Source organism: Calidris pugnax, unplaced genomic scaffold (assembly GCF_001431845.1).
Source record: "Calidris pugnax isolate Ruff unplaced genomic scaffold, ASM143184v1 scaffold32, whole genome shotgun sequence".
In the NCBI taxonomy this organism is placed as follows: Eukaryota; Metazoa; Chordata; class Aves; order Charadriiformes; family Scolopacidae; genus Calidris; species Calidris pugnax.
This window is the reverse complement of record NW_015090783.1, coordinates 6608922-6623916: the sequence shown is the minus strand read 5'-3', so window position 1 is coordinate 6623916 and position 14995 is coordinate 6608922. Positions and strand designations below refer to the sequence as shown.

Genomic DNA, 14995 nt, shown 5'->3' with positions numbered 1-14995 from the left:
GCTCTCAATAACATCTCTGACCATTGCACTGAGGTGTTCCCAGCCTGAGACATGCCAAGCTCTGCTGTCCTACTGTCACTCACTCTGCCTGGAGCCAAAACCAGGCATCCTGCATGAGCCAAAGTTTGCGAAGTGGATAAATATGGACCCGCGGTGTGACTGTGGTCCAAATTCTCACTTCAGAGGCTCATTTGATCACGCTTCTGGCAAGGTACTTCAGCCCGAGGCACACATAACGGACCTGCAGCTTTGTATCCTGCTGCTGCTTTAATCCCTTTGCCCCAGGAGGGGAAGCGTGGTACACAAAGTAGGAGGGAAGGGGGAGATAGTGCCTGTGATGGCACACAAAGAAAAGCAGATCACAGTGAACTGTTTGAATTAGAAATCAGAGAAGTTATTTTGTATTCGTCTACCAGAGAGAGAATTTTATATCTAGTCTATACAATATGCTAAACACTTATCAAAGAACATTTAGAGAGAGGAAAATCTCTGCATTCCCTAAAAGACTGCTTTTCGTTTATTATGTTTAAAGAAAAACAAACAAACATATGAGGATAGGATGACAGAAAATTACAAAAGATAGCCTGGGGGATGGGGGATGAGAGGAAAAAGCTCTGAACAACTTAGTAGCAGTGCTTGCTGGTTTTATGCACAGCTGAAGAGAATCCCTTGAAAAGGAGAGTTTTGACTCTTAAGTGGCCAGCACCTCTTGCAACATATTTCCTAATCAGTGAGTATTTATGGTCGATATTTTATATTTCCAATTTCCCCCTAAGGGCTCGTGAGAAAGCAGCACACCTGCCAACCTTTTCAGCTGGGCCAATAATTGCCAATTTGCTCTTTGCCTTAGTATATCACTCAATTTAGCCCTGGCTGTGCCCTGCATACATCCTCATTCATCTCTGTGCCCCCATGACAATTAGAGTGTTAGCTTCGGCTAACTAGGGCAACTATTCTACTAGGGTTGGAAGACAATTATTAGTCTATTTTCCCATCTTGTGGCAACAAAATTGAGAATCCATGACAATTACATTCAGCAATTCTGCACTCTGCCGCCTGCTCCCCCTCCTTGCCCCCACCTTCCGAATATTTCAAATTATCACAGCTCTACTACCACATTCAAATTTTCCATGTTCACAGGGAGTGAGGCTTCTATTTAAATGATAATGAGGGACGATCCATTCAATTTAGTGAGGGAGAAAATCCATTAAAAAGCAGGCAGTTCTTAAGCTGATGGGTCAAGAAAAAGATAAAAACCTTTTTTTAAAGCCATTATACAAGGCTCTGTGTGGATTTTTGGACTGTTCAGGACATCAGAAAAGATTAGGACAATTATGGAACATGGGGAAAAACCAAAACAAAATGCTCAAGCCTTCCACTTTTACTTGGGTCAACACAACAAAATAGCAATATGGCTTAGCTGGCTCTTAATTCTCTGGCAACCTCCAATTACCTCGCTATGAAAGACAGCAAAGGAAAATCCCATTTTGGAAAAAGGCTGTTGACTCGGTGCTGGTTGTAGAAGACCTGAGAGTGCATGTGTAATAGGGATGTCAGCTTTGTAGTATATTTTAAGGGAATTTTACATCAACACTGGGAACATAAACAAGTGGCAAATTGCCATCCCCTCCTCCCCCACGCCACATCGTCTGCCGTGCAAACCTGGGCTACAACTTCTCTGGTTTTCAGCTCCGAAGTTTCATCATCCCAAGGAAGGGACCAGCCTCAACAAATCAAACCTCTGCAGCCAGAGATGATTTCACTAGATCATAAGCATTTTTTTCCCCAATGACCCATAATAAATGGCACTCCGTGTAATGTCTGGAAAGATGTACTATACAAGACAGACAATTGCTGTCCTACTATGAAGTTGTAGCACTTTCTCCCCACAGAAGTTTCATTGTGGCAAAGAAGCCGCAAAACGCTCTGGGTTTTGTTGTGGACAGACCGATGGCTCTGTGTGTGTGTGTGTGTGTGCAAGACACAATCAATCATTTGCTTCAGTTTTCTTTAGAGTGCAATTATTTCACGACAGACCGGGCCACCTCTTGACTTCATGGTCCATTAGAGACTAATGACATGCATTAATGTAAATAAAGAACAACTTGCTGGCGTCCCATTGAACAAGTCACCTCAAGAAACAAATCACACAGAGGAGCTAAGCTGTTCATAATAGTGCCTTCTAAATGGAGACTGACAATGAAGCTGGAGGGAGGACTCCGGGGCTCCTAAGGTGGCAACGCTGAACGCTACAGCCGACACGTTCATACCCATCTTTCCCACCACACCTGCTGTGTGCAGCCAAACCTGCCGCCTCCCGCCTCATTTACTCCATTGTTCACCCCAGTTAATGGGGAAAGAGATGGGAGGGAAAGGCAGCATGAAAAACAGTCCTGAAGGCCAAGAAAACAGCAGGAGAGCTACTTGGGGGAGAGCGAGAGGCAGCCCAGGTGCCTCCTGCCACAGCGCAACTGTCGGCAAGGACGGGCGGCCACCCCAGCACAGCCCTGTGCCACAGCCTCCATGGGCAACTGGTAGCCACAAAGGAAAACCATCCCTACGTTCCCTTTACATCCTTACTGCCCTGTGGCTTTTTCATCCTCAGTGCCACACGTACGGGGGTGCATCAGCCCAGCTGCACACCAGCTCTTCAAACAGCACGCCAGGAAAGAGGGCTTCAGAGCTGTACAGGGACTGGGCACGGCTGGACAGAAAATCCTGCAGGAATCGACACTCAGCAGCACGTTATCTTCTGCTCTCCCCTGCCCTGCTCCCTCTCTACAGGAAGAAGAAGTCTGCCGCCTTATTTCTTTGCACACAAATGGGGAAAAACATCCGATTGCACCCGCGGGACTTTCTAAGACTTTCTAACAGTCACTAAATAGACTACAGAACATTTACTAGTACGGAGGAAGTGTTATACGTAATTAAAGCTAAATTGCTCTCGTCAAATAACGAACAAAGAGCATTCTGTGATTCATGAACCTTACTTTTCAAACTGTTTAATTACTAATTTGAAAAATTCTCATTTGCAATGGGTCGCCAGGTCACGAGAGCAGTTTCAGCAGAGCTCTGAAGTGCACCCCGGCCTTCAGGCACTACCCAAACGTCCCCATTGACTAAAAAAGAACAGAATGCCTATTTCCCACCAAATTTCCCTGGCTGCTGAGCTAGCTTTGAAGATTTTGCAGGAATTAGGCGCTCAGACTCAATTCCTGCAGGCTCAGCCCGCAAGACTGGGGGCAAAGGGAAAGGAGGAGAAAAACTAGAAGTGCATTGGCTTAACAAGAAAAGTCTCCAAGACCACTTAACACTTTGACCTAAGCTAATCGCTTCATCTGAATATGTTATTCCTCTCCCGTGGCCCCACGTTATGGTACAGCCCTTGCTCCCACACCTGTCAAGAGTGGCAAAGGGGAGGGGAAGGAGAGAATCGCATAAATATACGTATATATAAAATTACCATTATTATTGACTAATAACACAGTCAAAGACACCCCGCAGGAAGGGGATTTGTCCAAAGCCCCCCCCCCCCGCCTCGCTGACTTTCCCCACCGCGGCGCGTGGGTTCTCAATCCTGGAAGCAGATCACAGGACATGTTATTTTTCTCTTCCTCCCACTGCGTCGGCTGTTTACAGCGCCCCATTCACACTCCAAACATGTAGAGAGAATTTTCCCCTGTCACATTTCCCTGTCAGAGCTGTCAAGCTGAATCCCGCTTTAATCTGCCAAAAGCACTTTTCTGCTGACATTTTTAATAAATACTTTCAGCTTTTAAACACATTTGTGGGAGCCATTTTTTCCCCTTTTTCTCCCTTCTCCTCCTGTAGAATGGGCTCTGAAAGCCTTAATAGCAAATACATTACACTTATCAAAGGCTTTCCCCCCCCCTCTTCCTTTTGCATCCTGAAGCGGAGGTAGTGTTTTCAATTTTAAAGCTAAATTAACTGTCCAATTGAATTTAGCTGGTGTGAGCCGTTTTCTGTGACAGGTTTTAGTTATGAAGCATATTTTACATTAATAGAACTCAACATGAAAACCACTCGCTCTGGGATTTCTGTGGCTTGCCATTGAAATGGCAAATTTAATATTTCAGACATGCTCGTGCCAGCGTTTGATTATTGTTCTTCATTTAAATCTCTCCTAACGGGAAAGGTCCTAATTAGTAAAAAATCATGTTTTAATGAAGGCGAAATGCTAATTGCTAACACAAAAAGCCTTCATATAAAATTATCCCAGCACTGCCATTGATTTCTCAGTGACTCAAAAGCCCATTTGTGTGTTTACACACTAAGGCACCGTTTGCTTTTGTTTTATCATAACATTTCACTCAACGTACCATCGAATTTCCTGAGAAAGAGACAGCTTTCCCCCCAAAAACCTTTCATATCTTGGAGGCAGGAAGCATAAAATTAGATGCACTGACTTTGCACCCAAACTACGTGATTATGTGCAGCAGCTAAACCCAAAGATACTGCAAAAAGCTTTTTAACACAACTTCTTTGAGAAAACAAAACATCAAGCCATTTCTCCCCGAGGAGTAACAATTCCATTTTGTTTTCCCATCTCTGATCTTTCGCTTATCATATTATTTGCACCATGATTATAGTGTTTGCAAGGCAGCTCAACCACTTATGCCATAACACTCAATCATGATATAAAAAAAAGTTATTACACAGTGACCTCTGGATGCCAACATTTGTTCAGCAAGATTTATGAAAAGCCATGTCAGCAGTGGGAATTGCTGCAATGAAGCGATGCTTTCTCCTGAATGGTACTTACATCACTGAGACGGTCCCTTGAGCTGCTCCGCTGAGAGCTTGTGGCCTCCCTGATGCTGTCTTCCTCGCTATTTCTGCCACTTCTGCTTGTAGGGACCTTCATCTAGAGGGAGAAGAAGGAGGAGGAAAAAGGAGATTTTCAAGCACTGCTCTGCCACCTGTTCCCGAGGTTGCCGACAGCGGTTCGGTTTCAGTCCTACGCCCACGGCACCCTGGAGAGGATGCTTTACAATGCATGGGGCTTCTCTGAAGTTGTGCTTGACACCTGTGTCCATATTCCCTTTCGCTAACGTGCGAGGGAAGGGGTGCTTTTAACACTCCTGGAAGCAGGCAAGGCTGTGCCAAAGTCCTAGGGCCTGATGTGAGAAGGAAGAGGGCAGACAAGCCCCCTTCATTCTGTGCTACCAGCAAACCCCAAGTCTGATGCTGGTGTGTCAGTACTGTGGCTTGCTGCTGGGCCACTGCTGACCCAATGGCCAAGTCTCCAGTTCCTAGTCCAGAGATGTTCCTCTGGGCCACCACCTGTGACTGCACTGGGAGGTTGGTACCAGCATGACGGCCACTGGCCTCAAAAAACTTGCTTGAGATAAGGCACAAAATTTGAAGAAGAGCATGATTAACTCTTACAGCCAAGGCTGGCTCTCTGAGCACTAAATCATCCTTCTCCCTTCACTGAAGTTGTGCTTGTGTTCGCACACGAGTGAGAGGCACCAATATTTGAAATCACAGCAACTTTCCACTTATATCTGCAAAGAGTGTTACAGGGGGAGGAGAAGGATAGGATAGATATGTCATTCACAGCTTCATTCCTGGGCTCATTTACTAACAAATTATTCTGCTAATTCCCTTGTGAAATATTGGGTGGAAAGAAGTGTTTAATTTATTAATAGGTTCTATTCATATCAGTTTGGTTCCATTTAAATTACACTATTTAAAATGTCGGCTTGTACAAATTGGTACTTTTAATGGCAATAAAATCCCCTTGTTTCTTTCTGTCCTATTTCATTGCAGTCTCAGTAGCTGGCAGGGTTTGCTCGCGGTGCTCTGATACAACCCCAGCATCTTCGAACAGCCCCGCTGCTGTGGCACAGGAACCGTGCTCAGGGGGCACACCGCCAAAATGGGGGCACTGAAACTCGGGACCCTGGAGCACACTGACCCTACACTCTCATGGACATTTGATATGGCTGCAAATAAGTGTCCCACAGTCTATTAATATTTTTAATACAATATTCAAGATACTATATGTGCAGAATGAGCTCCAGTACTCATCCAGTCTGGAGTGTACAGACCTGTACAGGCTCGTAAGGAAGATTACAAAGGAAGTATCATGCTCGCGTTCAAGCAACAGTATTATTTCTGGTTAAAGACCTTACTCTGCGTGCCTTTCTGCCACCTTTCCTCAATATACTTTCTTTCTTGGGACAAGACTTTCAGACTCAGACACATCAAATTGTGAGAAATACAAATTTGCTCATGACTACCTCATTACATAGCCACAGCATCAGTGTCCTGTCTCATCCATGGCAAACCACCTTCCCAATACATTGCCTACCTGCAAACTTTTATCAAGACCCATTTTTCATCTTTGGTCCTATGTCAAAATGTTCAAACAACACAGCAACAAGAGGTAATCTCTGCTGGGATCTGCTAAAAGCATTTCCAACCAACAGTCAGCCTGCATTCACAGCTACCAGCATCAGGTATAAAGGCAGGAAATAATCCACTTGAAATTCATCATGTTGAATCCACATTGTCTGTTTCCTTAATAAAAAGGCCAACAGCAGCAAGCACAGAAATCCAGCTATACTACATCACTACTGTGGCCATTAGCCATCAAATTTTTAATCCCACATGTAATTAAGTGAATTTGGTAAGATTTTTTTTTCTAAATATGTAAAATGATTGTCATTCACTTACTGTATTCTTTTTAGGTCATTATTAACCAACTAGCTTTCAGCTACCCCATTATCTTGCCTAGGATTGATGCCAAGCACAAATGGTAATACCCCATTAATTACAACCTTTTGAAAATAGTGGCAAACCAGCTTTCTTCCATCATCTGGGTCTTCCCACACTTACTCAAATCCCAGCTCTACTGGTTCCCAGTCACCAGACAGCTCCTCTGAAACTCTTGGATGTAAAGTATCCGACCTGCCAATTTCAAAGCTTCCAGACACAGCAGGTGCTTTGTTTCTCCCTGAAATAGGAACCACTTAACTATTAAGGACGGAATTACAATTTCCCTAAATACAGTCCAGAAATACCCACTGAATTCTGTGGCTTTCTGATTTCTGATCCATAATCCTACTGCTCCCACCTAGGAACACATCAAAGCCTGTCAAAATTATTACACTTTTGACCTAAACAACTCCTAGACAGCTGCAAATTAAAGGAAAAATAAATTACACCATTCCAAATCCTTTCACCTTCCCAAGCGCAAATGTTCACCAGAATTAATTCAAAAGGACTAAACTGCCAGCTGTTTAAAGTTAGCACAGACTCACCCAACCTGTTACCAGACTCCAACCTTTTGCTGTTTTTCTTGAGTTACAGTCAGCTCCCAACACCACCTGTTTCTTTTCTCCGAATTTCATTAAAGGAAAACTATACCTACACCCACGGTAACAAATTGAGACAATTTGACCTGACAAGGTCTTGCACGGGCAAGCAAATTAGAAGCATCACTGCTGCCATTAACCTTTCCAAGTAAATATCAATTATTAAACTTGCTGCACTACCTCTGTCCCCAGTTTGCTGCTGTGAATTAAGAGGGTCATCAGCCTTTTTGACAGATCTTGTTCATTTACACCTGCTGCCTGCCAGCAGGGGAGCCCGCACACCCGCAGCCCGAGCGCTGAGCCAAGCTGCCTTAATTCATCAGTAATTACCCTAATGAGCCACATGCAGGACCCAACTAGGAGGACAAGTTGTTCTGCTAAATGGATGCATTGGTTTCACAGGCACTCTCTGCAGACCTGGGTATTAGCAAATGGTCAAACGGTTCCTTCCCAAAGTTGCCTCTGTCTTGGCTGCTTGGTTTCTAGTGATTTTCTCTGGGTGTTTTTGCTTGAGTTGAAGAAATTCCTCCTGACCATGTTCCCCGATTGAGCTTCGCTGTAAAGCCTGGTGTTCCTCTCCCTTTGAAAAAGTTTATTACTTTTTTAGAGTCTGCAAAGGCTCTGTGGGCCCGAGGCGGGGTAGGCCCCAAGCCCCAGCCTGGGGACCTCATGGCTGCCTCAGCCCGACGCAGGCCCCAACAGGCAGCTCCCCAAATTCACACGCAAAACACACTACATCTTCTTGTACAACACATTGCCAGAGACTCTCACAGACACTAGAGCAACACCAGCCACCATTGTTAAATACCTCAGGTAGAGGAGCCAAATAACCCGTCTAAACGTAGGCTTGGGAAGGGGAGGGCTGTCCGAGAGGAACTGCCTTTCCACTTGCGTAAAGCTGCCCTACTGCTGTTACAGAAAAACATTAACATTGCTCACAAGCAGAATTTTGGAAGGACCCCGCTCTCCAGCGTGTTGACTTTGCTTGTCTGGAAGTACCCACACAGCCCGCTGCTATTTTCTGCTTCGACGGCAGCGCCGGCTCCTCTCCAGCCCTGCCAGACGGCGTTTTCCACTCAGCGTCACGGAGCCCAAACAGAAGCTCAGGAAACAGCAGGTAGAAGCATATGTGGGCCAAATCTGAGTATGTTCCATCGCCTTGCCTTTAGGTCTGCTCAAAATATTGCAGGAGTCATCCGAGAAGCAAAAAAAAACCCTCAACATAACCCCAAAATGCCCAAAGCTCAGCAAGAGAGAGCCCTGGAAAGGTACTGCTCAGCCTCGGCTCCAGAGGTTTGGGGTTGGGAGGGAATCTTTTCTGAAATGGGGGTTGACTGCTGTGTCACCTCAGGACAGCTGAGCTGGAACAACAAGGGCACAACTGAAGATATGTTGGTAATTTATCTCTTCCAAAGGCCCAATCCTGTCCTCATCCAAATCCTAACTCAGCAAGACGTTCCTGTCAGTATGTATTCACTGAAACAGTAAATAGGTGGAACAGTCTTACTCAAGCAGAGCCTATTTCATCCCTGAAGTTAAGAGAATTCTCCAAAAGCATTAATTAAACCCAAGGCCTCTTAAAAACCAGACCAATGCAGCTTTTCACAGGATAAATAACACACCTGACTACACCCCACTCCACAGAGAAAAGCTGGCGGGAGGCGATGCTGGCTATCTGCAATAGCTACGCTCCAGCTTCTACCAGAAACTACCCACCTGTGTGTGAGAAGGCGAAGGACACCCTCCTCCCCAGCTCCACGGGAGCAGCCAGCGCTGCAGACCGGGCTGGCTTGGCAGGGAACGGCCGGGGGCAAGGTACGGCGGGTTTGTAAGGCCACGACCAATTTGCATGCTGCAGGTGCTCGCCAGCAGTCCCAAGCCACGTTCGGAGCCAAGAATTATGAACCTTGCACAGTTGGACATCATGTAGCATGATTAAATATCATAACTCATTCCGGTAATAACTCCAGCTCTCATTAAAGTCCAGTTCTGCCATCCTGGACTGCTGCTGCCTTTTCATCTCCCCCATCCAACTTCCCCCTCCCTATTTCTTCTTATGGGGCGGGAGTGGAGGAATATATGAATGGGCAGAACGGGTCTTCCTTCCCTAAAAGGGCTTTTTCAATACCACTACGCTGGCTCTCAGCCCCCACTTTTTAATCATAATAGATCAGCCTGCTCTCCATTTACTTAAGCTTTTCCGATGTCAGAGGAAAGCACATTTTTATTTGGCACACCTATTTTCAAATCACGGGCACGCTGCCCCTGCTCATTATTAATAAATACACTTCGATTTATCACAAGCTCCGTTTGAGTGCCACGGGGAGCCTGGGGCAAAAGGAGACAAATTCTTTTCTTAAGTTGTTCTGAAAGGTGCTGGGCTTCCCGACCCTCACCCCCATTAACCCAGCACAGCTAGTGCGCTCCTACTGGGAGCTCCACGGCTTGCGCAGCGGCAAACTCGGACTGATCTTGTGCCATCTCAATATATTTGTTCATTATCTTGCGCACACACAGAAGCATTTGGAAATGTACTCGGGGCACAGGCCAAATTGAATCATCTGCCTTCATTTTCCACACGATCTGAAGCTACAGCTGCTACAACAGGCTGTGGGATTTTTATTTTCCTTCCTTAACAGTTTTTTTTCCTTGCTCTTAAAGTCACAGCAGTCTGATTTTAAACCTCTCACTGTTGCTTGGGTGTGTGTCTGCTTTCTACAAAATGGGTCTTGCAGACACACACGTTGGGAAAAGAAATTCCCAACAACCTCCCTCCGTGCTGTTCTGAAGGCAAGACAGAAAACAGCGCCCTCGGGGAGAGACATAATTAAAATACTCATCTCCAAGATGCCTGTTCTGGTGGCTCAGATGGGTCTATTAATCCACTAATCCTCTCACCTCTGCCAGTGGACAGGCACGGGCAGAAATGGCATCCACCTACTTTGTCCTTCGCTTGGGAGCAGGGAATGGTCTCATGAAAAGAAAGAAGCCCTTCCAGATCAGAAGGGGGAAAAACCTCACTGCAGCACTGAGCCAAGGTCCACCCTTTCAGAACATGGAAACTTCTCAAGAAAAAGAGTTTAATTCCTTTCTAGATCAATTTTCGTTTGTGTCGAGAGAAAGGACAGACCAAGCACAACCTTCAGATTTAGGATTTTACTGACTTCATGGCAAATCTATTTTGGCAGAAGCTACTTGGAGATAAGTAGGTACAGCTGAGAGGCGTCCAAGTCCCAGAGTTTAGGTCCAAGCTTTCAGATCACCAGAGATAAGGACGAGTCCACCTTATCACGCTCATCTATCTAAACTAATGCTGCTGAACACCACTTTACATCTCATCAGCGTGTAATGACTTTATCATCTGCTCTGCCAAAGGACCCTTTTTCGACTGTTTCTATGGGGTCAATCTAAGAAAGAAAAATTTTCCGCAGATAACATTTTGTAATTACAAAGATTATGATTCCCCACGGCTACAAGAATTGTTAAGAACAACTGTTCCAAAACCTTATCAAAACTAATTGTATGGCCTGTCCCCTTCCCAACAAACATGAAAATGATGCTTAAACAATATTCTGGGAAGACATTTTTGCTGGCATATGCTTGCATTTTATTATCAACTCCCAGATAAGCTCGTGTTTCTCTTAGTAGACTATCAGCGGTAGCAGCTTTCTGCAGGCGGAGACAGTAAACTGCCTTAATAAATACAAATGGACAATTTAATTAAAATATATTGGAGACTTGGAAAAAGTACTATTTGTGGACGAAACAGTCTGTTAAGGGATCGCACTCAGGGCTAGTTCAGTGTATTTTAAGCAAGCAACAATAAGTGGCAGTGAAACATACTGCACAGAGCTCTACCCCAATGATTAAAGAGTACCCTGAAATTATAAACGTCTGTTTTCCAGAAAGGGGGAAGAAAAAAAGTCACCCAGTTGCCTCTGGTTTTAATGCTGAAACAAAACAAACCATTTGGCTTTAAAAATGTACTTCTTTAAACCTGAAAAGACCCATGTATCAAAACAAGGTGGAATCAGCTAAACACATTACTTCTGACTTGTTTCCTTGAAAATCCAGCCTTAATGCATTCTAACAAAATTTATCTATCCCAAGCATACCTCATAATGAGATCAACTGGGAAAAATATCAGGCTTGTTTGTATATTTTATACTTGCTCTAACTTGGCAGTTTGGAGATTATGTATTCCCCAGGTCCCTCCTTAAATCGTTTCACACGCTGCAATTTGATTTTCTTTGCTTGCCCTTTTCCACAATTTTTTTGATACATTTTATTGAGTTCTGGCTCAGAGGGAAACGTTCCCTTTGAATTAAGGGTGCAATCATTTTTTTTCCTCTAAATAAGGACATATGGCGTAGAAAGCAATGTTATGGTCTGAGGATTTTATGATTGAAGCAGGACTCATTTTAAAAAATGACAGTAGCATCAGGTTAGATTAGAGTAGATTTTCTAATTGGGTGGTGCTGCTGTGGATGCTGTGATCAGCTACCTTAACTATAACTCATTTTAAATATGACATGTCCGTTTTTACTTACTGTGATGAAGAGGAAAACAGCAGCAGCAGTGGGTTACAATACAGAAGGAAATTAGTCTTTTAAAAAAAAAAAACAAACAACCAAACCAAGCAACAAACTACATTGATTCAGAAAGTTATATGGTTTTTAGAAGCTTAGAGTTTATACATTTAACTGATATGAAGACTTCTGTTTTCTAATCCTGGCTTACCTGTTTCCTCTGGATAATTTACTTAAATAACTTGTATTGCAGTTTTGCAGTCTGTAATATTGGTTAATTTTTACCTCTCTCTGGGATGCAGAAGTAGAAATAATGTTAGCAAAGGACTTCTGTGCTTAGAAGCTGTCAGTCATCTGCTACAGAAAGGCAAGTACAGCAACTTACTGTAACAAAAACTAATATCTAAATATCAAAGTACTTAAAAGCTATTAGTTTCTCAGCTGCTTGAGCAACATCAACTACTCATTAATAACCTAACTTTTAAATCTTGCAACTAGTCATGAGGGTCACCTTACATTGCTAAAAACAATGAAAACTGAGCTCATTTGATGTGGTCCATTCCCTTTTGCAAGAGTTGCCATGTGCTGCTCCTATTCGACAGAGTAACATCCTACACTGAGCTTGGCTTTTGCTCTGAGAGACCCTTCTCCAGTCCTGCTCTTGTGTCTCTGCGCTCCCATACGTACCACCAGCCATGCAAAGCAAGTCTCAGGCTAGGACCAGAGATGCACGCAGCCTGAGGCTCTCTGCAGTGCCCACACAGACTCTGCTGAACACTGCCTGACTTGCTTTGCCTTTCTGAACACCTAACTAGAGAGAAACCATGTTTAACTTCATGATTTTTGAGCAGTGTGGCCAAAAGCGTGGGCTAGTGCCACTGGGAATGGGAGTAGCCTTTCTCACTAGAGCGAGGTGCAGGGAGGCTGTAAGGAGCACCAGGGTTGGCATTTCTGCAGCTCGACCGATGCACCAGAACCACCGCAAACATTTTTCACAGTTTCTCTGCTGGCAGGTGGCCTCGGGCGCGGAGCGGAGCCGGCACTGCTTCCCTGCGCTCCCGGGATCGGGCGGCTCGCTGCGATGCGAGAGCTAATGCTTATTTTGGAAAAGAGCTGGTGCTTAAGCAGGCAAAACTGCTCGATTTTACAGCTGCCATCAGGCCTGCATAGCAAACTGCACTCTGCGTGCCCCCAGCCGTACTTGGCAGATGGTAGGAGACAGCTGGGAAAATCTGGGTTTGACATACGTCAATGATAAACCGTGTCAGTGCAGACCTGCTTAGGTTACAGCGAGCGAGCGTGTGTGCAGGAGTGAGACTTTGACTGGTGAAGGGGAAAGAGCATTCCTAACCAATTTAGCTAAAACCCATCTTCCACACCAGGGTACGCAGGGGCACCCCTGGGCCCTCGGGGCTGTCTGGAGAGGCAGGCGAGGTGATAAAGGGGTAACATGCAATTTTCAGATTCATGGGCTGCAACACAAAACCAGCACAACACATAACAAAGCAGTCCCCACCACAAGTGATGACTTATCGGGTCCTCTTGCGAATGCAGACTATAAGCAATTGCCAGAGGAAAAAAAAGTCAGGACTCCCTGCACTCCCTCAGTGAAGAAAACCCTTATTGACGCACCTCGGTCTGTGTTTATAAATAAAGACAGGCACATGTAGGCACACAAAAAAGACACACGCTATGTGGTGACTGAAGGGAATCAGCCTGTAAAGCTGAGAGATGACAATGAACCCATAGCTGGGCAAGGGACAGATAATCACCATCAGCAAAAAGGCAGCACCTAATAATAATTACTGCACCAGCTGTAATGCTCTGCCAGAATCGGATGCCCTAACTACACTTGAGTTTAGCAACAGGGCTAAAGGAATAGCATCCAATAAATACTCCACGAGAGAGCTGAAAGCCTCTAAGCAAGTTACTAAATAAGATTTGTAGCTTCGAGTTTCACATTAAGGTGATTCGGATCTGTGATTCTCAGTTATAAAATGCCATCCAATATGCATCAAATGAGAAGTTGATTTCGCACATTTTTTCAGTGATGGGAAAGAAATGGATATGCTAAAGATCAGCTCAGGACTCTTACAACAGATGTATCAAGTGTTACCAACACCAGTGCAGCTGACCATATCGAAAGGACCACTGTGAGGGAAGTAACTCTGAGCAGGATGGAGGTACGATGGACTAAACATCCATTTAGCACGGAGAGAGCTGTGTTCAGCTGGAGCCAACGGCCCAAATCAGGCCGACTTTACACAACACTTTTAAACACCATGTAGGAAGCAATCAGAATTGACAGCTTTAATGTTGCTGCCATCTATGCATACAGATACCATCTATTAAAGGCTAATATCAACAGCTGTGATGTTCAAAGCAAAAGCAGATTTAATATACATATTAAATTGTCCAAAGCTTCAGGAGATGTTTCAAAATACATTAGGAAATTCAACCAAGAAAAATCTCTCTGTATGCTATGGTATTTCTCTGCTACTAATAATACCCACCAAAACCAAGGGTTTTGACTCAAAGGCAAAAGGTGATAACCTTCAAAATTGATTTTAGTAAGAGAAGGTAAAAAAGTAAGGTAAACACAGTACTAACGATGTCAGATAGGCAAAACATTCAATACAGTTCTACTTTGTCCTTGGGAGGAAAACAGACTCATTCCTCAGTCTTCTGATAACCAAAGGAAGATATTAGACAACATTTGCTAGGAACAAAGTCCTAGCAAAGGATAGGAGATCATGTGCACACAGATGTTTTAATAAATCTTGGAATAGCCACTGAGAAAACTGAAAAAAGGACAAATATTGGAGAAATATTGCAAAGGAGCAGCCAGGCCTGGCTGGGCAGCCATAGGCACACAGCCTGCAGCTACTGTCGAAGAGAGACTCCACTGCCAGAGCCGCTCGCTCGGGAAAAGCTGGGAGTGTCACAGTGGACAAGCAAATCCATACGATCTTCCAGCGTAATGCTGCAGCCAAAGGGAAATAATCCAATCCTTGGGCAAGGAAAGTGAGGCCACTTTCTCTTGGATACAGCATGGACAGGAAAGATTTTGGAAGGCTGGCTTGGTCTACAGCCTCCCCAGTGAGACAGCAAGGCAAAGTTCTT

The 14995-nt window shown here is 44.5% G+C and overlaps 1 protein-coding gene across 13 annotated transcripts in view; it reads right to left on the bottom strand.

Moving 5' to 3' along the window:
* The window catches only part of FBRSL1 (fibrosin-like 1), a 398274-nt gene that overhangs the window by 302284 nt on the left and 80995 nt on the right, over window positions 1–14995 (bottom strand). For all 13 annotated transcript variants that reach the window (XM_014964408.1, XM_014964416.1, XM_014964353.1 and 10 more), the window contains exon 2: window positions 4784–4885. In XM_014964408.1, coding sequence (XP_014819894.1) covers window positions 4784–4885 — 102 coding nt within the window. The remainder of the gene's footprint in view (window positions 1–4783; window positions 4886–14995) is intronic.